Below are 27,943 nucleotides of genomic sequence, written 5' to 3' on the forward strand. Positions count from 1 at the left end.
ATGATTCCCTCCTCCGACCAGTTGCAGGCACCTGGGACCTGGGTCGGCTTTGCCCAGGCTGGCTGCAGCCACAGGGGACCGTGGGCAGGTGGCTTGTCCCTCTCCCGGGCCACAGGCGCAGCCACTGGCACCTGGGACCGCAGGGATCGCAGGGCATGCAGCTTGTCCCTCTCCTGGGCAGCAGCCTGGCTGGTCCCCATTCCTCTCTTGTGAGCTCATTTGTGCCTGGCTGGTCCCCATTCCTCTCTTGTGAGCTCATTTGTGCCTGGCTGGTCCCCATTCCTCTCTCCCCAGTGTTGAGTGTCTGAGCCCTTATGGCCTGACCGCATGAGGGCATGATGACCATTTGCATATTACTCTTTATTATATAGATTATATAGATAGTAACAGTAGAGCTGACACGCTGACACTTGCCTATTGTTGACATGTGCTATGCACTCTTTTAGGGGCTTTGCCTACCTTATTCCATCCACATAACAATCCTACCAGATCGGTACTGCTTCTCAGGACTGTTTTACAGATGAGTCAGCTGAAGCCCAGGCGCTAAGGTTACTCAGCCAGCGAATGGCAGAGCTGGAATGCAGACCCAGAAGATGGCTCCATCCCATGCCTGGTGCCCGAGGGTAGCACCCGTCTCCGTGCCTTCTGGGCAGGCGACCGGTCACACGCTGGGACCTGCAGCCAGGCAGATGTGGCTCCCATTTGCGCTGCCACTCCCTCAGCAGCTGTGCGGCCTTCGCTAAGTCAGGCAACTTTGCTGAATCGCAGTATCCTCATCAAGATACTACCTGGCATAGATGTTGGGGCTGGTCAAACATGCACGTATTTCTCCTCTCTTTCTGCAAAGGGAAAGGAGTCAAAACTTCCTGAACTTCAAGATTTCAATCAACTTTATCAAACACCATGGAACACATGCAGGGAATGCCTGCACTCAGTGGGATTGGTTTTCTGGGCACTGAGTCAGTCCATCGGTACCTTCTGGGGAGGCCATTCAGTCCCGAAAAGCGACCCTCTTCTGCCCCCTTGTGCGTGGAAATGCGGCCCTGGGGACACGAGCACGCTCCGAGCACACGGTCATTACCAGCTCTGTCTCCTGATGACCGCTCCGGCCAAGGACCCCGGAACCGGTCCGCGCTCGGGCAAGTGGGGGAGGGGGGACGAGGGGGAGGAGTCGGGGCTCCTTTCCTCCGCCGGAACCCTCGTCCGGGGGCTGGGTCCCCGCCCGGAACTGCCAAGCCGCAGGCCGGGCCGGAAGCGCGCGGCGCAGCGTGGCGGTGCGGAGGGAGGGAGCGCGGGCCGGGCCGCGGAGGACGCGCGAAGATGGCGGCCTTCTCCGGTGCGTGTGCGGGGCGGGCTCCGCGCGGGGGCCGGCGGGTGGGGGCGCCGGGGGCGCCGGAGGGAGCGGTCCGCGCGGCGCCTGGGGTCCACGGTGCAGAGGCGGCTCTGCGGCTCTGCGCGCTCGGGGCTGCGGGACGCCTGCTGTGCGGGCGCCGGGCTCCCGGGCCCCCTCCCGCCCCCTCCTCGCAGCCGCACCGGCTGCCCCGCCCGGGGACGGCGGCGGCGTGGCGCCAGCGGGTCCCGATCGCAGGCCTCCCGCCCGCGGACGTGGCAGCGGCGCTCGCGAGCCCGGGATGGGGCGGGGGCGGGGGAGGCTCCGCTGGGAAAAGGACTCTCCGGCCTCTGTCCAGTTTTTTTTCGGGTCCTTCCATAAAGTGGACGCCCCAGAGGAAACCTGTGATTTGTTAGTGTTTGTTTAAACGCTAGCACGTCAGCACTAACGTTAGGTAGTATCGAAGCTGGAAGGGAACGCGTTCATTCTCATACACAGAGTCAGGCGCACAGTATTGGGAAATATTCATTCATTTGCTGTGTGACGCCCTCCTGTATTCCAAATAGGACTTTAAGGTCGTTTCTCTAGCCTAACAGTTGCTATTGCTACCTCTTCCTTTATCATCATTCCTTTATGCATCCAGCGTTTTAAGAAGCTGCACTGAGCCTGCTATACACTTAAACGTGGGAAATTTACAGGCAGAAAGTGCAAGTTAGGCCTATATTTTAATGTTTTTAATCTATTAAGGTGACTTCAAATGCTGTTGTGTTTTTTTTTTAGTTTTCTTCTAGGAATTCCAGGTTTTTAGTCCTGAGTCAGGATTTCAGGTGGCTGTAGTTACATCTTACAGTAGGCGGCAAGGGGAAGTCTGCTCGGTGGCGGCCGATATTTTTGCCCCCAGGCCTCTCCTAACACAAGGGGATTAGACCAGGCGTGTAGAGCCGTTCCAGGTTGTCATTTTACGGGTTCACTTCTTGGGGAGTCGTGCACACCTTTCAGGGATGCCCGGGTAAAGGACCAGAAGAGTCAGTGATATGAAATAAGGACCTGTAGAGTTAAAGAACATGAAAATTCCCATGTTTTCCCTAAGTGTTAAAAATGTTACATGTAAAGAGAAGATGGCTTAGAGCAAACATGCAGGGAACGGTGACCACGTGGAACAAGGAGTCTGGGGTTTGCTGAGAGTCTGTTGCTGCTCACAGTACAGCAGTTTTACGAGCAGCTCCAGCTGGCAGGATGCCGCATAGGGAAGACCATTGCTCTCCTTTATCCAACCTGTTTGCTTTTTAGGAGAGAGAATCAGGTAGACGCTAATGGGGACAAGTCTTAGAAAGGTCTGCTTGGATACACAACTTGAACTCTTGATTAGTTTTTCCATCTATGCATTTTTCTGGGGAGATTGAGAATTAGGAGAGCCCTTTTGAATAAGATTTTTATAGTTGCCTAGGTCAGCTATGTTTATAGCAACAAGTTTACAGTATAAAATTTCAGGGTTCTATCTATTGTGTTATTTGCTCCTCAGACGGTAACTTTAAGAATCATATGATTTAAGTTTATGTGGTTTTTAAAATTAATTTTTATTTTCAGAGATGGGTGTTATGCCTGAAATTGCACAAGCTGTGGAAGAGATGGATTGGCTGTAAGTACACGAAGCTTAAATGTACCTGCAACAGCTTTATCATTTACTAGTAAACAGTTGGTCGTGATCTTATCAGATCTTTTTGGGTGTAGTTGGGTAAGTGAAATTAAGTTTTATTGTGATTCTCTTATAGGACATTTCCTTTTTAAACTTTGATGTATTTCTAGCTGAAAAGGATTGGCAGTATTTACCAAATAAAATTTTCTAAGGCTTATAATTTAGCATGCTTATATGCCTCAATTAGCTTAGGTGATTTATTTTTATAACTAAAATTTTTCAAAATATGATTCTTTTAGTCTCCCAACTGACATCCAGGCAGAATCCATCCCACTGATCCTGGGAGGCGGCGATGTGCTTATGGTATGTTCCATAGGGTGAGGGGCTGGGAGCCGGGACACACAATCGGGGGGGTGGTTGTGAACCACTGTAAGAACTCCATAGGCTTCAAGATGATATTTTAACCAATTAATCTTATATATTTACATGCATTTAGGACACATACACTGCATTCAAAGTATTAGGTAGAGTTGTGGGGAAAATGAAGGTGAGTAAGATGCAGCTTTTGCCCTTGAGAAGCTTAACCCCAGTAGCACAGTAACACATGCACACAGGTAATTGTCATAAAGGAGAACCATGGCACCTGGATAAGCTTGCAAAGTTCTAAGGGATTCGAGTGGGGCCAGTTGTTGTCCTGGATGAGGGGACCATGGGGACTCTTCTGGGGGCAGTAGATTTAGGACAAGGGAGGATGAAAGAGGAATGAACTCTACGTAGAGAAGAGAATGCAGGTGTGATCCCGGAGCAGTTCAGTTAGAGCAGTGGTTCTCAACCTGTGGGTCGCGACCCCTTTGGCGGTCGAACGACCCTTTCACAGGGGTCGCCTAAGACCATCCTGCATATCAGATATTTACATTGCGATTCATAACAGTAGCAACATTACAGTTACGAAGTAGCAACGAAAATAATTTTATGGTTGGGTCACAACATGAGGACCTGTATTTAAAGGGCCAGAAGGTTGAGAACCACTGAGTTAGAGGGAAGCATAAGATATGTGTGTCTGGTGGGGCGGAACTTGAGATCAGACGGGAAATACACAGTGGCTCAGCTGACCTGGGCTCGTTCTCAGGTGTCACTTAAAAGAATTGGGTATTTGTTGTCAGTGGGGATCATTGGACATTTTAAGGAGGGGTGTGTGACAAGGCTTGTGTTTTTATGAGGACTAATTTGGTAATAGAGTTCTGAGAGATTAGATACTCTTAGGACACTTTTGTAGCCTAGGTTAGAGTGATGAGGCCTGAGGTGTGAATGGTAGCAATGGGAAGAGAAAGGGGGGAGTGATTCTTGAGGGAATGGCAAGGTTGGCAGTAGTCGCAGCTGACTGAGGAAACCTGAGCGATCTGGAGGCACCTGAAAGGCAAGGTAGCTGGTCAGGTGAAAGCATCTCATCCGTTAAGTTGACTTCTTTAATTGACAACGTTTTTTTCCATTCAGGCTGCAGAAACAGGAAGTGGAAAAACTGGTGTAAGTAATAAAAACTTAAATTGACTTTGTAAGAGTTGATTTTTAAAGCAACTTTGTCCAGTAATTCTGACTTTGAAATATTTAATAACGCAACCTCCTGCAGAATGTGACGAAACGGTTGCTTGCCGCTGAGAGTGATAGCCTTATTGCCAGCTAATTCTGAAATAACTTCTGTAACGTGTGGCTTTAAGAATACGTATAGTTTTAAACTGGTCTTGGAGACATAGTTACATTACCTTTAGTATTTACAGTCACTTCTGAATTTTACTGCAGTGGCTCTAGTAATAGAGAGATTGCAAATAGAGGTCGATTTCACATTGGCCGAGCCTGGAGAATCAGTTCGTCAGAGTGGGTGGTATTTCTCCTCTTTAGTTTAGTTTGTTCTGCAGGTTCCTGTTCTTTGTTTTTGGAGCTGTCAGCTGGCTCCTGTTATCTTCGTTCAGTCAGCTGTCTGGAATTTGAGGTTTGGGCAAATTGGATGGCAATCTAAAATATGTGTAATTATTTAATGTACATGTGTAACTTCTGTAATTTATGCTGATTAGTAAATTGGCATTGATATCTGAATGCTGATATATGGAACTATTGTTTCTTGGATAGGCTTTCAGCATTCCAGTTATCCAGATAGTTTATGAAACTCTGAAAGACCAACAGGAAGGCAAAAAGGGGAAAACAACAATTAAAACTGGTGCTTCAGGTAATGTTTGCGTAGCAATATTTCCCTTTTGTATAAATTAGTTATTCTCCTCCCTGGCATGTGCAGGTGTGAGGTTTGGGTGTGCATTTTTATTGTCAGTGTCCGCGTGGTGGTATTGTCATTCGGTGCACTGGAAGCAGGGATGCCAAGTGTCATTTAGAGCATAACTCATTTGTAAGTGAATTGTGAGGCAGATAGGATATGAACTATTTAGACCATTGGCCTATTTAAAAATAATTTCGAGACTTGTAACAACTTTAAACCGGTGTTTATGAGAGATGGTTATACATGAGAATGCTTCCAGAGGGTAACCAGAATGGTAATAGTTCTAATCATGTCCTATGAGGAAAAGAAACTGCATATTTAAGCACGGAGACACAAGTAAAAGAGGTAATTGTTAAACCATTGAAAGGATCTGGAGAGAAAACAATTCCTCTATAAAGTAGGACCAGGACTAAGAGAAATAATCTGGATGAAGCTTCTGTTTAACTTCTGAGGAACTAGATTGAGCCAGCAATAGATGTTCTCTTGAGAACCTCAAAAGAAATTTATTTTTCCATTATTCAAGGGGTTTAAGCAAATGATAGATATAGTTTGATCAGAAATTAAGAAAAGTCGGGCTGAAAACACAGAGTTATCTATAGCTGTTATGATCCTTTGAATATCCATATACTATGAAGCTGTTTTAGAAAAGGAAAATGCTGATCCCATTTAAGTAAGGAAAAATTTTGTGACTTTTGAATATGGTACTGAATTATTTGAGATGAAGAACTTGCTTTTTAAAAATGAATGATGAAATGATAATTAGATCTTGATATGTTAGTCAATTATTTTTATTTTGATTGAAGTCAGCTTGTTCAGTTACCAAAACTTTATTTTATCAGTGCCCTCAGTTACAACAAAGATCGATGCCATCAAATTCAGAGTGCACTGAAGCAGTGAGGAGGAAAAGTTTTATCCCCAGATAGGCCAGCGATTACTATTGTGTTTCAGTGTTCAATTTCGGTGTTGCTGCTAATAAAAACACCAGTAATTTTTACTTGTACATTTAAAATAATATGTAAAGTTGAATCTAGAGGGATTAAATTATATAAAATATATGCTTTATTTTTGACAAAGTTTTATTTTTAATTTCATACATTTGTGGTAACTGTTATATTAATTCATTTAGTGCTCAACAAATGGCAGATGAACCCGTATGACAGAGGATCTGCTTTTGGTAAGTGGATAGATTTTAGCAACTCATTTATAAATCAGAAACTTGCTTGTAATAATACCTGAGAATATCAAAATTATGACATCTAGTAAATAAAGATTTAATTCACAAGTTTTAGAATACAGTTACTACAGTTTCACAATTTAGTACTGAGATAGGAATAGACAGATAAGTCAATGGAATATAATGGAAATGCATCCAACTATATATAAAATGTTAATATGTAGAAAAAATATTTAATTTCAGTGAAAAGGGTGATTTATTCAGTAAGGGTTTCAGCACAAATGATCCATCTGAAGTAATGTGAAATTGACTTATCTCCTATTTAGGGAAAGACTTACTATATGTGTGTACATATACTACATGTACAACTTAGGGGTGGGGAAATTCTCCTAACCCAAATAAGGAACTCAGAAATCATAAAAGAAAAGATATAGGTCTGTTTGTTTAAAATTCTAAAAAATATGTGTGGAAAAGATATTACAGGAAAAAGTCAAGAGACAAAAATAAATATGGAAAGAATACTTGCAATGTTGATGAAAGATAAACAGTCCTTATAAATTACTAAAGAGTTCTTGCATAGATACTTGTTTTTGGTAAGAAAGAGATAAACAACCAATAAGGAAAGTGGGCACAGAATAGGAATAGGCAGTTCATAGTGGAGCCAGTCCAAATGGCAATAAACATGCCAGGATCAAGTTTACAGAATTTAGGGAAATGGAAATTAAAGTTACCCGTCTGATTGGCAGTAATCCAAAAGAGTGATAACCGATATGGGTTATTGCCTTTGGGAAAGCAGTTTAGCTATATATATATTTTCCTGGAAGGTCTAACTCTTTGGAATGAAAGTGGCAATATATAGGATATACATACAACACTGTTTGGTGGAGCATTTTTAAGGGTTAAAACTGCCAACAAAGTGAATGCTATTGTTAAGGGATGGTTAACAAAGCCTAGGGTGTATGGAAGGACTGTTGTGAAGCCATTACGAAGAATGAGTCAGTGGGGTTGTCATAAGTGATCAGTGTCAAGAATATGGTGACTTAGTTGAATTTTCACTAGGTGCTGCTAAGAAAAGTGGGATGCAGAGAAATGTAGAGTGGGCATGAGAAATCATGCCAAAGAAACCAACCAAAACACCCTAACTGCTACTCTCTACCATGATATCTAATTTATATTAAAGTTTATGTATGTAGATATGCATGCAGAATTTTACATATAAAAATATTAAGGATTTGCCATTGCTAAAGAATTTTAAAGTTCAATTTTACATAATGTAGTACCCATTGAGTAAGAATATATTTTGTATAATTCAATTTCTGATATGGGAAGTAAAATGTACTTTTTAAAAGTTTGTTCTACATTCAGGTGCTGAATATGAGTCTCTAGCCTGAACCAGGGCACAGGTTATTGTTTCTTTGTGGTACACACAAAAGCCAATTTACTTAAAGCTGTTAAGCACCAATAAGCACGGTGACTGACGGTGATGTATGATATAGAACTTCATCTTTTAGAGTTCTAATATTAGCAGATACCAACTACAGGTTTGTTAATTGGAGCTTTTCCCTGCCCTCCCTTATTATATTTTGTGGGTTAATGGATTGGGGAGCAAGCCAGACGCAGTTCCTGTTTTCCTTTTAGCACGGTATTCCCTCAGGCTCTAATTTAAGCATAAGATCAAAGCAACAGGTATTTATGAGTGGGTGCTGTGTCATCCTTAGGATCCATTTCTTTAAGGCATTGTAGAGAACAGTTGTCTAAACACATTTGTGTTGGCGATACAGCTGCTCTTAGTGCAAGTCAGTTTAGGTGCTGCTTTGATTCCTTTCTGACTAGTTGCAGTAAAGTCCTGTCCTGGGGAAAATGACTGTAGAGAAACCAGTCCCCAACATGGCCAAGGCCCTCCAGGGGGAGAATAGGGCCTGTTACTCGAGGGGAAGAGGCTGCTGTCACTCGGGAATTGGCACGCCTCATTCTCTGGACTGTTGCACCAAGCGAAGGCATTGCCTCATTAGTGAGATGAATGAGACTGTCTCAGAGTGCATGATTCACATCATCTGTACTGACATGGTGTTCTGTGCTTTTCTCAATCCAGCAATTGGGTCCGATGGTCTTTGCTGTCAAAGCCGAGAAGTGAAGGAGTGGCATGGATGTAGAGCTACTAAAGGACTCACGAAAGGTATTAAACTGCATTTGTACACCTGTAAACTTTAGAGGTAATTATTAATAAACTAACTTTCGTACCATAGCTTTATGGCAAGGATCCAGAAGACTTAATGTGACAGAGAGACCTACAGTTCTTCATTTGGGTCATACAAATTATAATTGAGAAATGGTGGGAAAGTGGCCACGTGTGTAACTGATAAACCTTCAAGCGTTTTCCCTTGTAGGGAAGCACTACTACGAAGTGTCCTGTCATGACCAGGGGCTGTGCAGAGTCGGGTGGTCCTCCATGCAGGCGTCCTTAGACCTAGGTGAGTGCTTCCAGAGGAAACCACGTTTATGCATACTTGAGTTGTTAACACGTGACCATACAAAGTGTATGTTTTAGAGACATGGAAATAATATTTATCTGTCCCTCAAACTTTCAAAAAAGATTTGAAGTACTAAAAAATATCCTATATAATAAAAGGCTAATATGCTAATTGTCCCGAGAGTTCAACCAGGGGGTGGGGCCAGCTGGCCAACCGCCTGTGGCCCCTCCCCCCAACTGGCCCCACCCCAGATTGGGGCGGGCTGGCTGGACCCCACCCATGCGCGTGCATCAGGCCTCTAGTGTGTGTGTGTGTGTGTGTGTGTGTGTGTAAAACTGTAAAATGAGGAATTGGTTAAGAATATGAATGAAGTCAGAATAAAGTTAGTATATATAAATACATACCAGTTATTGTAAATTTGTAAATCTCGTTTGCAGGGCTTTTAATTTTACATCTCACCTCATAAGTAAAGTGTTTTTTTAAACCTAGGTACTGACAAGTTTGGATTTGGCTTTGGTGGAACAGGAAAGAAATCCCATAATAAACAGTTCGATAACTATGGGGAGGTAAGTTCTTTTATTGGCTTGATCATAGCATTAGTAAGTTTTTTTGTGTGTACTTAGTTGATCAGGCATGACATGACTGAGGGTATAGAAATGATTCTCAAATTCAAGTGGATTATCTGAATAAAGGGGTGGACAAGGTAGGCTAATAATATAATAAGTAATATAATAAAAAATAATTCAAGAATAAACTCACGTACTCACAACTGTAAACCTTTTGCCCACCCTGTATTTCCCAGAGGTGGTTCAGATTTGGACTTCAGGGAAGGAATGTTACAAAATTCACTTAGCCCAGCGGTTCTCAACCTGTGGGTTGCGACCCCTTTGGTGGTCGAACGACCCTTTCACAGGGGTCGCCTAAGACCATCCTGCATATCAGATATCTACATTATAATTCATAACAGTAGCAACATGACAGTTATGAAGTAGCAACGAAAATAATTTTATGGTTGGGTCACAACATGAGGAACTGTATTTAAAGGGCCAGAAGGTTGAGAACCACTGACTTAGCCCTTCCAAGGCATATTACTTTGTTTTCTGTTTTTACCCCATTTTGATTTGGGCTTTGACTTGCACGTTATTCTCATTTCTTATTGATTTTTACAGAGAGGAAGGGAGAGAGATAGAGAGTTAGAAACATCGATGAGAGAGAAACATTGATCAGCTGCCTCCTGCACACCCCCTACTGGGGATGTGCCTGCAACCAAGGTACATGCCCTTGACCGGAATCGAACCTGGGATCCTTCAGTCCGCAGGCGGACGCTTTATCCACAGAGCCAAACCGGTTAGGGCTATTCTCATTTCTTGATAGCCATCATGGTCATCTAATACACTTGTTCTGAACAGTTTAGTCATGTTGGTTCTAAAAAGCCTGTCAGATGCTTCTATTCTGTATGAAGTGCTATAGTAGGCCTTTTAACAACTACATTCAAGCTTCAAGGAGTTATTTTGAAACACATACTTTGGATGCAGGTATATTTGAACTTTATTTATCGATTTGCTTTATTAACAGCACTTTCTGGTTTTCTAGGAATTCACTATGCATGATACCATTGGGTGTTACCTAGATATAGATAAAGGACACGTCAAATTCTCCAAAAATGGTAAGCTCTTTGTGGATTGTTGTGTTAGAGAAGGTATATTTGTGGTATTTTAAATTCCCTCACCCTCTTCTTCAATCCTCTCTCCCTCCCTCCCTGCCTTTTTCTTTTCTTTCTTTTTTTTTTAACAAATACTTGTTGAGCATTTGGTATGTGCCAGGCACCCTGGTAGGTGCTAGAGATTCAGGAGGAAATGGAGTAGACAGACATGTTTACGTTGGTGGGGCTTACCTGTGGGGGGCGAGGCCGACAGATACCCAGTATGTCAAGGAGCCACGTGCACTGAAGGAGAGGCCAACTCCGTGTAAGGGAATGCAGAGTGATAGCAGTCGGGGGACGAGTACTATTTTACACAGGGTGGTCAGAGAAGGTGTGTCTGATAAGCCGACATTTGAGTAGGAATCTGAATGAGCAGATAGATATCTCAGAAGAGTATTTCAGGCAGAGGGAAAAGTAAATGCAAAGGCACCGAGATGAACGTGTGCTTGGGTATCTGAGGAACAGTGAGGGGCCAGTGGGTCTGGAGCCCACTGAGCCTGGGGGTAGGTGATAGACATTAACCAGTGAGGTAGTGAGGCCGGCAGCTAGGGCCTTATTGGTCATCATACAGACTTTTTCTTTTGAGTGAGATGGAAGCCACTAGGGTTTTGAGTAGAGAATTGGCATCATCTGATTTGGTTAACAGCGTCACTATATTGCTGTGTTGGATACAGACTGGTCGGTGGGTGGTGGGTTTTGGCAGTAGGCGGGAGCCAGTTGGATGAGAGCAGTGCTATTTGGGACATTGTAAGTGTGAGATACTTACCATCTGAATGGTGAAATTAAGTAAGTAGTTGCATGTGCAGTTTCAGGATTAAGAGTGAAGAGGGTGGCATTAGGCAGCACAGCTCATCCACGTAGCCCGAGGGGAAGCAGGGATGCAGGTGGGATGGTGGATGGATGGTGTGAGTACGTGGAGGAGGGGGTGCTATTTTACACAGGGTGGTCAGAGAAGGCGTTTCGATTTCTTTCCTTTTTGTTTTTTAAATTATCAATTATATTTATTTTAAGTTTATCTGTATTGTTCAAAGCATTACATAAGTCCCCCTCCGTGACCCCCCGCCCCCCAGGCCTACCACACTGTTGTCTGTGTCCATGGGTTATGCATATAAGCGTATAAGTTCTCTGGAAGTTTTAATTTCTTTCTTTTTTTTTTTTTTTTTAAGGAAAAGACCTTGGTTTGGCATTTGAAATACCACCACATATGAAGAACCAAGCCCTCTTTCCTGCCTGTGTTTTGAAGGTAAGTGAGAATCCAGTTGAAAGAATTTTGCTGAAACCACAGCTACTTTGATCGGCATTATTGTGTATTAGCTAATTTGCTGTTAGATTAAGAATTGTCATTTTCTCCTTTATTCCCTGCTAGAACGCTGAACTAAAATTCAACTTTGGTGAAGAAGAATTTAAGTTTCCACCAAAAGACGGTTTTGTAGGTCTGTCCAAGGCGCCGGACAGCTGCGTTGTCAAATCACAGCACTCAGGTATTGCACCTGGCCAGGGGTTGCGGGGGTAAGGCTTCTCTTAGCAAGTGAGTTACGTATGCCCCCCGCTGGTGTAGGCACACATCTTTAACACATGAGTAAAATTAAATTTCAAAACCAAATTCATAAACTTAAGCATTTGGTTTGAGTTTAGGCATTGTGGGGATCCCGATGATGACGATGCTAGTATTTGTAACGTGTGCACAGTAAGTGCCACAGCACAGTGCTGGTCTTCACACTGTTTACTCAGCCTCCCTGCAGCCCGTGAGGTAGGGCCCTCCCATTTTCAGACAAAGAATTTGAGGAGTAGGGACGTGAAGTGACCTGCCTCAGGTTTCAGAAGAAGTAAGAGGTAGAACTGAATTCAGATGCGAGCAGTTGCCTCTAAAGCTCAGACTCTTACCCATGGTACTGCCTAAGCTGCTTCAGTTATTCAGAGTAAGTACATTTCATAACCTAGTTTATCATAAAGCATATCAGCAGTGGCAATTCTGCAAGTAGATTTAAAGAAACCTTAGTTCATTAGGCCATCTTAGCTTGATTGTGTTTTGTTTGACTACCTCCTATACTTTGGACAGTTGTTATTTAAAAATTTGATGCTGGACTGTTTACACGCATGTTTTACAAATAAAGGTACTTCAGTGCGGTTCGGATGTGTTCTGATCCTTTTATTCTCTTCAGGTAACGCGCAGGTGGCACAGACCAAGTTCCTCCCCAACGCGCCCAAAGCGCTCATCGTCGAACCCTCCCGAGAGTTAGCTGAACAGACTCTGAACAACGTCAAGCAGTTTAAGAAATACGTTGATAATCCTAAATTAAGGTAAAGCTTCCGTTTGTGTTGAAAACCTCCTGTCTTTAGGTTTGAGGTGTTCGGGAAGAAAAGTAAGGTAGAAAAAATGAGGTAGAAATTCAGTGTGTATACATACACACGTAAATGTGAGTATATTTAACTTTGATGTGAAATAGCAGTTTCTGTATAAAACTGCTTAAGTGATAAGTTTGATTTAAAAGAAAAGTAAATTGAGATTTTTTTCTGTGTCTCTTACATGAAGAGTCATGGTTTGCCAAATAGTATCGGAGCAAAAATTAGTCCTTTAAAGGGAGCATTTCATTTGCAGAGGAAATACACTGCTCTCTTTCTAGCGTGGTGGTGACAGCGCAGTGAGGCCATTGTCGCTGTCTCACAGTGGTGACCTCCTTCCCTTTGGGTGCTCAGACTGGTCACTGTCCAGTTAGAGGGTTCTTTCTACCAAGTGGGGTGATCTTGTGGAACTTTTTGCTCAGTAGTAGATCCCTTTTAATTTGGAGAAGGAAGGTCATGCCATATAAGTAGTTGATTTGCCACTTGATTTTGTTCATTTTACTCTGAATTATTTTTTTATTGGAACACAATTCACTATAAAATACATCCTCTAAAGTGTACAGTTTCAGTGGTTTTTAGTAAAGCCATAGCACTGTGCAACCACCACTATCTGATTTCAGAGACTTTGAATTATTGGCATCATGCAGGCCCATCGCTTTAATATTGCTCTTACTTACAAGTAAAACTCATTCAGGGATAAAGGAAACTTAATAAAACTTTTTGGTAAAATAATTCCTAATTTTGTTTTCAGGATTCATGCTTTTTACTTATCCAGTTACTATTTGAATATCTACTGTGTGTGGAGTCTTAGGCTGGGGTCAGGAATATAACAATGAGAATTAGTCATTACTTTTATAGAATTATGTGTGGGAGTGTGGGGATAGTGGGGAGGGGAGAGAGACAGCAGGACAAGTGTGATGAGTGCCTTGAGGTGGGGTAGGCAAAGCCCTGGAGGAGCTTGTAATAAGCAGACCTCTGTGTAATGAGAGGCTAAGAACTCTTCATAAGAGTGTTTTGGAAGAATGGGAAATGCTAATATGAGTTGGTTCTTATGCTATAATCATGTGTAAAGGTTGATATGCTTGTGGCCAAAGGCTGGAGGGGAACATGAATAGTAAAATTAATGCATTTGTTAAGATGGTAAAATTGTGGGTTATTGATTTCGTATTGAGTACAAATGAGCCTCTCCTTTGAAAACCTAGCTCAAGTCCTGGTCTTTCTGTGTAGCTAACCGAGCTGTACCAGCCCGTCCTGTCCCCCCTGGGTACACTTCCTGTGTGCGCCTCGCCTCCATCCTCCGCGCTGTCATGTGTTGGTGCTCCTTGTTTCAAATACGTAGCGTTACTCGTCCCCTTCAGATGTACACTTCCTCAGATGGGCTGTTCTTTTGTATTTCTCAGCCTAAGGTGGAACCACTGATTTATTTTCTGTCTGTCGATTTGCCTGTTTGGGACATTTTATGTAAATGGACTTGGACAGCATGTGCTCTTTTGTGACTGGCTTCTCTGACTTGGCCTAATTAATGCTTTTGAGGTTTATCAGCGCGGTAGCATGGATCTATACTTACTTCCTTTAAGTTGCTGAAAAGTGTTCCGTTTGATGCGTGTACCACCTTTTTGTTTACTCACACATTAGTTGGTGGGCATTGGGGTTGTTTCCACTTTTTGCTGTCGTGCTGTGAACATGAGTGGACAAGTTTTGTGTGGACATTTCCATTTCTCTTGGATGTAAGCCTGGGGGTCCAATTGCTGGATCATTCAGTAGCTACATGTTTAACATTTTCAGGAACTGCCAAACTGTTTGCCAAAGTGACAACACCATTTGACATCGCTGTTAGTAATGTATGAAGGTTCATTTCTCTGTTTCTTCACCAAACTTATATCTGTCTTTTGACTATAGTTTCCCTAATGGGCGGAAGATGGTATCTTATTGTGGTTTTGATTTGCATTCCTGTGTAGCTAATGATGTTCAACATCTCTCATGTGCTTATTGGCCATTCGTAATGTCTGTTCAGATTCCCTGCCTATTTTTCAGTTTGGTTATTTGTGTTTTTGTTGAGTTTGAAGAGTTTTTACACACACACACACACACACACACACACACGCACTGTATTAGTTAAGCTCTGTCTGATTTGCAAATATTTTCTCCCATTCTGTGGGCTGTCTTTTCATGCTATTGTTAGTGTCCTTTGAAACACAAAAGTTTTAAATTTTTATGATGTCCAATTTATGTGTTTTTTTCGTTTGTTGCTTTTGTTTTTGTGTGGTATATAAGGAGACTTTGCCTAACCCAGGGTCATGAAAGTTTACGCTTGTGTTTTCTTGTAAGAGTTTATAGTGTCAGGTCTTACACTTAGGTCTGTGGTTCATTTTGAGTTAATGTTTGTGTATGACATAAAGAGGTTTAACTTCACTCTTTTGCAAATATCCATTTGTCTAGCACCGTTTGAAAAGACTTCTTTCTCTCCATTGAATTGTCTTGACATAAGGCAATATTTTAAACCTAAACACTGTTTTTGAAGTATTTTCAATGAGAAAAATTTAAACAACTAAAGGATATTCTGTGAAAAGTCAATCTCCTTCCGCCTCATCCCCCAGTTTTTAGTTATTCTGCCTGGCGGCAACTTTTAAAACTTGATGTTTACATATTATTTCAGAGCTGTTCTGTGCACATACAACCATTACATGTGAAAGGTGATTGAAACGAGGCCCGGAGCCCCTGGAGGGCTGTGTGATGAGGACTCATGTTTGTGTGCTCCGTGCTTGCACGCTCTGCTCGCTTTCCCACACTTGGCGCATTTCATAGGCCCTGGGTATGGAGCGCTTCATGTCCCTCCTACTTCCGACTTTCCTGTGGATTCTCCCTTAGTTACTCACTCAACTTTCATTTCCACTGAAAAGAGATGGGTGCAGATCATACAGTAAGCGCGCTTTAACCTTTTCTACATTATTATTCTGCTATTTATTTCAGGGAGCTTCTGATCATTGGAGGTGTTGCAGCCCGGGATCAGCTCTCGGTTTTAGATAACGGGGTAAGTTGTACTTCTGATTTTTAAAAAGTCACATCATGGGTGGTCATTTTGGCAATATAGTTGTGTTGTGTTTCAAGAGATGAAAACAAGGTCAAAAAGTATAAATTTGTTCAAAGACATGTTGCAGCAGGTAAGCCATTTTTCCAGGAACAAACATACATCAGTCTGTTCGTTTACCTTTTGAGCTCCTGAGAATTCCCCCTCACTTTCATGAATCAAGTATCCTTTGGGGGAGGGGGTGCAGTAATTGAAAAAGAAGAGGCTGGAGTTAAGACTAGAAATGGAGAGAGTGGATTGCAGAGAAGGAAGCAGTTTTGGCGGAGAGATCCTTGGGGTGGGTGAGGATGCTAAGACCTGGCCCCAATAGGAGGGAGATGGGGTCAGATGCGTGTAAGGGCTGTGCTTAGCCATGCGGTTATAGACAAAGCTAAGCTGGGATCTTCATTAGAGAAATTGTCAGCTGTGCTCATCAATTCGGTGAAGCTAAATATGGTAGGACCTTATAAAAGATTTTATATGTATGAAATAACCTCTTCCATACACATTCCTCTTCCACTTCCTTCCTTAATATTTTCTCATTCGGTCTAAGCCACCTGGCACTGAGTCATGGGGCGCAAACATGCCCTCCCTCCCATTACATTGGCGCCTGTCAGAGGGAATCTCATACTGAATGGTGTAGATTTGACCTGGTGTGGCATGTGAAGAGCAAGGAATCATATTATGTACTGGACTTGTTAAGATAGTAATATTGCTTTAGTATGTTCTTATTTAGTGTGTTACATTTTAGTGGTTGAAGAGATATTTAATATGTTCATTCCCATCTTGGTTCCCTAATCCCAAATCTATTTTTTCATAAGTTATTAAATTTCTTACCTCCTGTTTTGCAGCTACAGAGCTTAGGGAGTTAGGTCTGCCTTGTCAGTCCGCCTAAGGCGTGCTGCTGATTGGGGCGGTGGCAGGGTCAGGGCAGCGCTGCTCCGAGCTCTCTTGTAGGAGTGTTTCCTTCTGCTCGGGATCTACGGTGTTCTCTTCTGATCTTTCCATCTTGCCTTCTCTTCTCCTGTTGTTCTCCACCATCCTCTGGCTCAGCCTTAGCCTTGTGTGCGTCTGCAGCAGAAGTCAGCTTTGGAGCGACAGAGTAGAGCTATTCAATTTTTTAAAATCTTTTAAAGTTGCAGCATTATGCACATGTGCGATCGAGACCTGGTGGAGAAGTTGGTATCATTACACAAGTCAGGTTAATATATTTCTCAGGCTTTTCTAACTTAACCGAGTTATTTTCTCATTTTCAACGATGCTTCTTTGATGTTTTCCAGGTGGATATAGTGGTCGGCACTCCGGGGAGACTGGATGACCTGGTGTCCACTGGGAAGCTCAACTTGTCCCAAGTTAGGTTCCTGGTCCTGGATGAAGCCGTATGTTGAAATATGTTATGTTTTTTTAAAGTGTTTGCTTTTATTTTTGAAGCTAAAATATGTAAAATAAATTAAAAATATAATTCAGTCATGATTCAAATACCAAGAGATAATCATTGTTACCAGCTTGGTATATTTTCTTCCACTTCTGTATTTATGTATTTGTTATTTTATGTAGTTGAAATCAAGCTTTGAGGAATCTAGGAAAGCTTTTTTTTAAATCTAGTATCGTTAAGTTTTCATGTTATTATTCATAGAAGATTTTTAAAGGCTGTCTAATGGTCTGGTATATGGATACTTCATTGTTTATTTTACTGTTCCTGTTACTAGATGTGTAGGTTTATTTTTCTTTCTAAATAGTTATTTTTGTGTGTACATAATTTTTTTACACATTACAAATTATTTCTCTTTGTCACAGTTGCAAATGGGAACTGTATGAAAAGACATTAATGTGTTCGAGCTCTTGCAACATACTTCCAGATTAATTTCAGGAGGGGGCAGTACTTTTCAGCACAGGTTTTTGGTTTTTGTTTTGTTTTGGTTTGGTTTTGCTTTTTTTTCATATTAAATCATATGCTTATGCCGAAACCGGTTTGGCTCAGTGGATAGAGCGTCGGCTTGCGGACTGAAGGGTCCCGGGTTCGATTCCGGTCAGGGGCATGTACCTGGGTTGCGGGCACATCCCCAGTGGGAGATGTGCAGGAGGCAGCTGATCGATGTTTCTCTCTCATCAATGTTTCTAACTCTCTATCTCTCTCCCTTCCTCTCTGTAAAAAATCAATAAAATATATTTAAAAAAAAAAAAATCATATGCTTAGGACATGTGGTAGGAGCTGTTAACTCTCCTGTTCATTCATGAATACTAGACTGTGGTGTTTGCATTGTGTATCACCAGCTTTTTCATATTTTAGTCACATGGGGTTTAAAGTTGAATTTGTAACTTGTCTTTAAGTATCCAAGAGAAAATAATCACTTAAAAAATATGTGGATATATATCCGTATGAATTAGTTTCTATATCTTACATTTTACGTGTGTTTCAGAAGAGAAAGGTTTAGATCCTGATTTAAAACTGACGCTTTTCTTTGCTTCTCACACAGGATGGGCTTCTCTCTCAAGGCTACTCGGATTTTATAAATAGGATGCACAATCAGATCCCTCAGATCACCTCTGATGGAAAAAGGCTGCAGGTAAAGGACTAACGCATTTCAGAGACATGAACATCTTCATTATGTATCAGTGCTTCATTTTTTATCTGAAGTTTACATCTTTTAGTGCAGTGGTTCTCAACCTTCTTAATGCTGCGACCCTTTAATACAGTTCCTTATGTTGTGGTGACCCCCAATTTCATTGTTACAAATTGAACATAATTAAAGCATAGTGATTAATCACAAAAACAATATGAGCCGAAACCGGTTTGGCTCAGTGGATAGAGCGTCGGCCTGCGGACTGAAAGGTCCCAGGTTTGATTCTGGTCAAGGGCATGTACCTGGGTTGCGGGCACATCCCCAGTAGGAGATGTGCAGGAGGCAGCTGATTGATGTTTCTCTCTCATCGATGTTTCTAACTCTCTCTCTCTCCCTTCCTCTCTGTAAAAAATCAATAAAATATATTTAAAAAAAAAAAACAATATGAAATTATATATGTGTTTTCCGATGGTCTTAGGCGACCCCTGTGAAAGGGTTGTTCGACCCCCCAAAGGGGTCGCAACCCACAGGTTGAGAACCACTGTTTTAGTGTTTTCTGATTAACTGCTCTATGAATGTTTTCTTTAGTACTTGATTATATAATACAAAGGAAAAGGTCTAGTTTAGAGAAGTTTGTAAGTTTTTAGGTAAGTCTAAACCTTACAATTTTAGATCTTCAAAACCTTTTCATCTACTTAGTTTTTGTTGTGCCCTGAGGAATAGAGGTCGTGACTTCTGAGGCAGTAGGGAGTCTGAGCGCAGAGAGATGAACTTGTCCAAAGCCACACCACTTGCTACAGAGTCGGGTACCGAACTTGTCTTCAGATTCCAGGCGTAGTGTACGTTGTGGCCCACATCAATATCATAGGTGAAGTTACTATAAAATAAAAGTTTATCTAAACTTTGATTTTTCTATTCGTAGGTGATTGTTTGCTCTGCTACTTTGCATTCTTTTGATGTAAAGAAACTGTCTGAGAAGATAATGCATTTTCCCACGTGGGTTGATTTAAAAGGCGAAGATTCCGTCCCAGACACCGTGCACCACGTGGTTGTCCCCGTGAATCCCAAAGCTGACAGACTCTGGGAAAGGCTGGGGAAAAACCACATCAGAGTAAGTCTTTATAATGTTAACATGTGCACAGAGTAAAGCAGTCGGAAACTAGCTTTACCTCGGGCTCTTAGTGATGCTTAACACAACCAGAGAGTTGACCTCAGTAAAGACAAGTCGAGCAAAAGCTTAGGAAAACGTTAGGCCTCTAGGGCATGGAGTAAGTGATGGACTCATCTTTTATTTTTCTGTCTCTATATAGTCGCTTTTGATAAAATTTTTATAAATAAATAGGATTACCTGTACGTATAGACCTGATTTCAGATGCAGTGATTTCCATTTTTAGTAGTTAGTGTTTTCTTGATGTGCCTTATTTTTTAAAAAAAAATTAATTTCATGTGTCCATCATGTCATTTTCCACCACTGTTACTGGATTTACCATTATATAAGGGCATGTTTATTATGAATACACAAAGTTCTAAAAACCATCTTTGTATTTTTATTATTACATTTAAAATTGGTTAGCCTTAGACCTGCAGTTAATAAAGGGTTTTTCTGAATCTGAAGAACACTTGCCCACAGATTATAGAAATATATGTCTGAAGTGCAGTCTAAAGATAAATACAGTTCTCTTCTTTTAAAAAGTGATGCCTGTTCTGAATTGTTGCTTAAACCACTCCCCACCCCTTTTGTATCCTTGCTGTTTGGTAGACGGATGAAGTACATGCAAAAGATAACACAAGACCTGGTGCTAACAGTCCAGGTAAGTGAAAAATATCAGTGAAACGAGCTGAAAGATTGTGAAAACAAATTGGTGTATTTTATTGTGTTTATGCCCTGTCTCATGGGATCTATAAAAGTAGAATAGGAAATCTGGAAATAAAAGCAACAAAAATAAGAAAGAAATGGGAGAAAAGCTGATACTAGGCATCTTAGAGGAATATTAGTGACTGAATTTAAGATATTAGCCTCCTGGCATCTAAATCACATATACTTTAAATTATAGAATGCTCACTGATCATAGGAAACATTTCTCTGGGGACAGATTATATTGGCCCTGAATTCCAGGGGTTCTTCATTTCAGGAATCTAGATAACAAGGAAAAGGTCTTTAGCTACAACTTTGTGAGAGATAGAGATATGACCTAGAAATGGTTTATTGATTCTTCTTGAATCAATATCCGTAACATAACATTTACCATTTTAACCTTTTGGGATATTTTTCATGGAAAGCAGTGGAACTAGGGATTAGAAAGTCCACAGAAGTTAGCTGCTAGAGGGGCTGTATGATGGAAACCTGGAAACCTATCCAGCAATCTTATTCCCTGGGAGGGCCCCGAGGACACTCCATTGGCCAAGGTAGAGCCATGCTGGTGAAAGGGGTACCAGACTCAGTTCGGCAGCAGCTCTCCTCTAAGGACAGGTTACTAGTGGGAGATGCTGTTTCAGAACTGGGCTCCCAGGTTGCATTGGGGATGCTAGGATGGCCCCAGTCTCCTACACACAGAGGCCAGGTGACATAGCAGTTATAAGAAGCCAGATAGGTGCTGTGGTGAGCAGCAAGATGAGCGAGGAAGGCGGCATTTATAGAGATACAGGGAGGGCTGGTCTCCATTCCCTGCAGAGGTTCAGCTGATGCTGCGTGACCCGTGGCCCCACCATGAATCGCATTGTTAGCATAGGCTGCAGCATAGGCCAGGCCCCCAGGTCCACAAGGACAGGCGGGACGTTTCAGGGGCTCACCTCCCAGACCTTTTTGGACAAGGTCAGTTCTTTACTACTCATTTTCTCACCAGCGCCTTCCTTTCATCTGCATATGCCTCTGTCCTGTCAGACCCACTTCAGGTCAAGTTGGCTTTAACTATTTTTAAGTGGATGGCTCAGTGGCATTAAGTATACAGTCCTGTGTAACCACCACCACCCACCTCAGAACTTTCTCATCTTCCCAAACTGAAACTGCATATCATTAAATATTTCTCAGTTTTTAAAAAGCCTTACATTAAATTCTGATTCAATTAAGATATTTGTATGCAGAGCTCAGTTTGTCTCATGTACATAATGCTTTAAAAGTTTATGAAGATACATTGTGATACAAGGGCAGCGCTTCGAGAACCTGGGATGCATCTTCGATCCATCAGGCTGCTTGGCCGATATCAGGTGTCTCAAGCGGATGGTGGCCTGGGTGAGGCTGCCTGGCTCAGGTGGAGACTGCAGTCTTGATGGAAGGGGGTTCCTTTGAACCATTTTACCTGCAGCTCTGCTGCTGTGTGCTCCGCTGGCCTCTGTTGGAGAGGAGCAAAGGCTCTGCTCGTTCACGGTAACGGCCTCCTGTGTGGGCTGCAGCCTGTAAAGTCAGTGTTGGCTGCTTCATTTCCTTTTCCTTGTACAACTTCCGCTGCGTTTTATATAATTAGAGATGACCACAGGGACCTTAGAGATATTCGGGGTTATACAGTAGAATGTGCATTAGGTAGTTACCAGACTATAGCCCAGCTTCCCATTGAAAAATAAAGATTGGGAGGTTGGTGCCTAAGAAATGACTAACTAGGTTTGATGTATGGTTTTTACTCCATAGAGGGAAGTATGAACTTTTTGGTGTTTAGGTTAACTTAGAAGGTATATTACTTGTTTTTAAATGGGGTTAAACATTTATGGCACATTTAGGGAAGTTAATGTGATTCACAATAGAATTAATTCTCCATAAAGGGTGTGGTTGTGTGTGTGTGTGTGTGTGTGTGTGTGTGTGTGTGTGTGTTTCCCTCATAGGAGGGATGGGTAGAGGTGTTTTGGTACCCCACAAACTGGCATCACGTTAAAGCAGAGTTTAAGTGAGTTAAGCAGCAAGTCTGTGACTAATTATTTGTGTTCATGACAGATTCAGATTGAGATTCTGTGTTTTTGTTTTTCTCTGGTGATATTTAAGAGATGTGGTCTGAAGCTATTAAAATCCTGAAGGGGGAGTATGCTGTGCGGGCAATCAGGGAGCACAAGATGGACCAGGCAATTATTTTCTGTAGAACCAAAATCGACTGTGACAACTTGGAGCAGTATTTTATGCAACAAGGAGGAGGTAAGGTTTCCTTACTTGAAGTAAATTGTGCTTATTCCCTCATCCAGTCGGTTATTAATCTCCGGTTGATACAGTCTAGAATGCGCACAGAATGGAAAGCAGTGATGGTGCGCTGTGTGTGTGCTGAGTCAGTGATTTTCTGTAAGATGAGTCTGGGAAAAGCAATGAGACCATGTCCACAGAGGTCGTTTCATTGCAGTGAGCCTGAGTCACAGTGTTTTAAGGACCTATGTCATTTGGAAGGAGGGTGAAGTTACTGAGTGATGTTAAAATTTCAAGTGTATTTCCTAAGTAATAGAATGTATGTTTTTTAAATTGGTATATGAGGAAAAAACCTTAATCTAAATAAGGCTAAATAAGAAAAGAAGGGGAAATGAGAAAAAGCAGAACAGTTAGAAATTACAGAATAAGAGATGGCTGGTGGAAAAATCTGAATATATGTGTGAACACTGTAATATATACCAGTGGACTAAAGTCTGTTCAAAGGCAGAGGTTGACCCAGCCACTGTGGCTCAGATAACTGAGTTGTGTAGAACAGCGGTCGCCAACTGGTGGTCCGTGTGGTCCGAAAGGTTGGCAGCCGCTGGTGTAGAACACCTTCAGGAGGGCAGGCTTGTGGGCGTGGCCTGTTAGTAAGGGCAGGGACTTCGTGGTGCCTGTTTTGATTCTTCCAAGAATAACCTCTTTTACCTACTTTTTGCTTCTCGCTTTGTATGGTACAGGGGAAGTTCCTGGTGTCCACATGCATTTTCCTCTTACTGATGCATTTCATTGGCATGCTGCAGTATTTACTCCTGCAGATAGGGAAGGTGGCTTAAAATGTCCTTCAAAGCAAAATCAAATTTAATGCCAGCGAGTTTGTTTTAGTGGCACTTTGCCTAATTGTGTTAACACAATTGGTTTGTGACATAGATTCCATAGAATTATATGGTACCATTATAGCCTGACTTCCATTGTTTTTTTTTTGTTTTTTTTACATAATCTGAGGCTAGTGTTTTCCAAGGTTAACTCTTAATCTGCCTTCCACTAGGGCCTGATAAGAAGGGACACCAGTTCTCCTGTGTTTGTCTGCATGGCGACAGAAAGCCTCATGAGAGAAAGCAGAACTTGGAAAGATTTAAGGTATTGGCATTGAAATCGTTTACATTTCCTTCACACAAAAGAGGAGAGTTGTATCTGGTTTTAATCAGTTCCAGTTAATATTCATAAAGCAATTCTTGTCCTAGAAATTTCAAAATATTTCTGTCCTCGCTGGTGTATCCCATTCATGGCTGGGCTTAATCATCTTTAAGGTCAGGTGGTAAATTACACATTCTCTTTAAGCACAACACTACTGTAACAAGAATTTTTAATTTGAGAATGTTTTAGTTAAATTCTTTCAGATAGGTATTTTTAGAAGCATCATTAGGTAGGTAAACCATGTCTGTGAGCCTTTAACAAAAAGCTTATAGTAATGCCCCTAGAAAACTTACTATGTAGATTATTTTCAGACAGGTATCAAAATAGGGTTTTTTAGAATTAAATATAGTTTTAATTGTTTGGGGCAGACCATCCCAGCTACAGCACATGAATAGGTTATAAGGTGGGTGGGGCTTGAGCCTTTTAAGACTCAAGGTCAGTAGCCTCCACCAACAGTATCCTTATTGTTTATCAGTGTGTTCATTTCAGTGCATAATGCATTCTCTCAGGCGCATCATGAAAAACGTGAGAGTGCTGGGCGAGGGAACTTTGGATTGTGTTCCCATGCTCTGGATTGATGTGGATGGCAAAACATACGGAATGGCCTGGTACTCGGTGCTGCCCTTCTGTATGTGGGCATTCTACTGGACCAAAACCCGTGTGCCCTTCCCTCTCCCCCAGAGCTCTCACTGTGCTGTGCCTCGGGCCAGACCCGTCCCAGGCTGATGTGTATTTCCTTAGTGAGCACCAGGGGGCACTCTCTGCCCCTTCTCTTGAGCGTTTTTCCTCACAAACGTCGAGGTAAAATACCCAGTATTCTGAATTTATTTCAATGCAAGGCTAAAATAATGCTTCTGTTTTTATAGTTTGTTCTAGTCTATCTTTCTCTTGAATTACCTATCAGGATTTCTGAAGATAAAGCCAAATTTTAGCAAAGGTTTAATATCTTTGATATAAGAGAAAAGAAAAGCAAAATAAATCTAGTCATTGATTTATTCACCTTAAATGTTGTATTTAGTGAATCATAACTTAAGAATTCAAGAGTTGGCCCAGAGAATTAAGACTATCTGGATCTCTAATCTGAAAGTAACACAGTAGTTACTAGAGTTCTCAATGTGTGGGAAGACAGTGTTGTGTTTATTTTTTTGTGTATGTGCTGATAAATGCCTTTCTGTCCTCTTTGTTCCCTGTAGAAAGGAGACGTAAGATTCTTGATTTGCACAGATGTGGCTGCCAGAGGAATTGATATCCATGGTGTTCCTTATGGTAAAAAGCCCCTTTTTTGCCTGCAGATGGAATTTTATGGAATTTAAAGTAGTAAACTAATATTTTCAAAATATTTAGAAACTCATGGCAGTTGGTAATGACTGATTTCATTTACAGTCATTAATGTCACCCTGCCTGACGAGAAGCAGAACTATGTCCACCGGATCGGCCGTGTCGGCAGAGCTGAGAGGTACCGCGGCCCTTCCCTCCTCTCCGAGCCTCTGTGCTGGGGGGCGGGGCCTAATGAGACTGTTCACCTCTTTCAGGATGGGCCTGGCCATTTCCCTGGTGGCGACAGAAAAAGAGAAGGTACTCCTCACCGTGCTGGATCGCATTCGTTGTCGATGCTAGAAAGAAAAGCAGTGGGATTTTCCCATTTCCATTGAATTCGGTTGCACATAGAATATAAGTGACCTCTTTGTGTCTTAATTTTTTTTAATTGTTTATTTTTGTGTCTATGTTCACTAAATGGATAAATAGGATGAAGTTTGGAAGGGAAAAATGCAAAATGATATTTGTCCTAATAGCTTTGAAATAATTGTTTTCACCAAAATCTATTTAAACTCTGGCATGGTGCCATAGAAGACTTTTTATTTGGGGGAGGGGGGAGTAACTTACTATGTTGATATACTTAAAAATTTACAGAAAGGTTGCAAGAATAAGGAATTCCCATATACTCATTGCCCAAACCAGTTGTTCATTTTGCTTTTTGCTTTATTTTCTTAGAGAAGAGATTTGAACTTATTTTTCATACTCATCTTGATATAGCATTCTCCACTTTGTACTTTTTCATTCTTGTTTCTATGGGAGAATCCCTTTCTATAACTGACATCCATTTTAGAAAAACTGTTGGATTATTTTCAAGAGTTCTTTCGGGAGACCTGGTTAAAAAAGAGCTACTGAGCGGTGGTGGTAGAGCCGCACCTGCAGTCTGCCTTGAGGACAGATGATGATAAAAACAAGGTGAAAATAGAGCATTTGAGCCTGTTTCCGTCTCTGCGCATGTTCACTCCTTCTCCGTCTCTAGGTCTGGTACCATGTGTGTAGCAGCCGTGGAAAGGGGTGTTACAACACCAGGCTCAAGGAGGATGGCGGCTGCACCATATGGTACAATGAGATGCAGGTAAGATGCCAAAAGCTTATTACAGTTGGAAAATAGACTTCATTTGTTTGCAAAAGTCATATCAGCATTTATCTGTTGTCACTTAGGAGGAAAAGTATTGAATAATTGATTATGATGTTAGTTGTAGTTTATAAATTGTAACTGAGTTCATCTCTTCAGAAATCTAACTTCCATTTATACTAAGTATTGTACAGCTTCCTGGTTTTATTTAACGCTACTAAAATGCAACTCTTGTCAAAATGAAATTTTCTCTCCCTTTCTTAGTTGCTCTCTGAGGTAGAAGAACACCTGAACTGTACCATTTCTCAGGTTGAGCCAGATATAAAGGTACCTGTGGATGAATTTGATGGGAAAGTTACCTATGGACAAAAAAGGGCAACTGGTGGTAAGCTTTGAATTACTTTTAATTCTATTTTAAATTAGAATGTTTCCTCTCTGAGCATCAGTGTAAGAAGCGAGTACTTTTATTTCATAACTAGAGGACCGGTGCACGAAATTCTTACACTGGGGATGGGGGGTCCCTTCAGTCCGGCCTGTGTCATCTCACATTCCTGGAGCTCTCGGGAGATGTCCAACTGACAGACATCCTTAGCGCTGCTGCCATGGAGGTGGGAGAGGCTCCCGCCACCGCCACTGCACTTGCCAGCCGTGAGCCCGGCTCAGGGCTTCTGGCTGACTGGTGCTCCCCCTGTGGGAGTGCACTGACCACCAAGGGGCAGCTCCTGCGTTGAGCATCTCCCCCTGAGGGTCAGTGCATGTCATAGCAACTGGTCATTCTGCATATTAGCCTTTTATTATATAGGATGTTAAGTGTGTATTTTTAGAATGTTACTTTCTCTTTATTACTCTCATAGCACTTGTCCATACCTGCCCATTGCATTTTTATTGTATGATGTATGTGAATGCAGAAGCACCATAGCTGCTTCTCTCGAGGTGTTAATGTTATATGAGTAGTTGAACATTTATAGAATTATTAGAGAACGAGTGTAGTGGTGATTTTGAATGAAGAATCAGAAACCGTTGACTTGGTTCAGTGGTAACCCGGTCTCCCCTTCCCTTTGCCTGGAATGCCCTTTGCTCATTCCTGAAATTTTGTTAAGATTCAGGCTAACCTCGTGCCTTCCCCAATCAAGGACGAGGACAGGGGAGGGAACAGATGGGGGTATTGGGTCAGCTGTTAGTGAGGCTGAATCATGGATTTGTAATGATTTACCATTTTAGAACTCTGAGTTTTGGAAATAACTTGCCCGGTAGTACATTTTTATTGCTAGAAGCAACGTTTAAACTGATGCAGTTGAGCCCAAGTATTGCCGACAAGTTGTTTCAGGCAGGTCATTTACATTGCTTTGTGCTCTGTGTGCGATGCAGGTGGAAACTATAAAGGCCATGTGGATGTTTTGGCACCTACGGTTCACGAGTTGGCTGCCCTTGAAAAGGAGGCGCAGACGTCTTTTCTGCACCTTGGCTACCTTCCTAACCAGCTGTTCAGAACCTTCTGATTCTAACACCCCGAGTAAGACTTGAGTGATGCGGCTGTCGTCTTAAAACTCTAAAACGGCTGTACTGCTTCCAGGCAGCAGCGTTTATAGTCACTTAAGCTATTAATGCTAACTCTTGCATGTCAAGAAACATGGAACATTAGTCATAGGAATTCTTCATGTAATGGCAACCTAATGCAAGTAATAAATGTGATGACTCTATTTTA

The 27,943-nt window shown here is 41.9% G+C and overlaps 1 protein-coding gene across 1 annotated transcript; it reads left to right on the top strand.

The window, feature by feature from the left end:
• The first annotated feature begins 1,253 nt into the window (after positions 1–1,253).
• On the top strand, positions 1,254–27,943 carry DDX1 (DEAD-box helicase 1). The gene is made up of 26 exons (XM_070428704.1): positions 1,254–1,336; positions 2,918–2,969; positions 3,266–3,329; positions 4,461–4,490; positions 5,091–5,187; positions 6,359–6,406; positions 8,499–8,582; positions 8,794–8,873; positions 9,363–9,443; positions 10,471–10,543; positions 11,746–11,822; positions 11,946–12,060; positions 12,742–12,880; positions 15,893–15,953; positions 17,270–17,368; positions 18,467–18,556; positions 19,476–19,664; positions 20,313–20,364; positions 22,524–22,670; positions 23,701–23,792; positions 25,043–25,115; positions 25,233–25,305; positions 25,382–25,424; positions 26,143–26,238; positions 26,503–26,623; positions 27,607–27,943. The coding sequence occupies exons 1-26, from the start codon at positions 1,321–1,323 to the stop codon at positions 27,735–27,737; spliced, it is 2,223 nt and encodes a 740-aa protein (XP_070284805.1). The 5' UTR covers positions 1,254–1,320; the 3' UTR covers positions 27,738–27,943.

This window comes from Myotis yumanensis, unplaced genomic scaffold (assembly GCF_028538775.1).
Source record: "Myotis yumanensis isolate MYYU_CA2020_CCGP unplaced genomic scaffold, mMyoYum1.0.hap1 SCAF_11, whole genome shotgun sequence".
Lineage (NCBI taxonomy): Eukaryota > Metazoa > Chordata > Mammalia > Chiroptera > Vespertilionidae > Myotis > Myotis yumanensis.

What these genes read in the sequence shown, in the direction of transcription:
- DDX1 (XM_070428704.1), top strand. An exon ending in CCATGCAGGCGTCCTTAGAC is followed by an intron (nt 8,874 to 9,362) that starts CTAGGTGAGTGC and finishes GTTTTTTTAAAC; the next exon opens with CTAGGTACTGACAAGTTTGG. An exon ending in TGGGGAAAAACCACATCAGA is followed by an intron (nt 19,665 to 20,312) that starts GTAAGTCTTTAT and finishes GCTGTTTGGTAG; the next exon opens with ACGGATGAAGTACATGCAAA.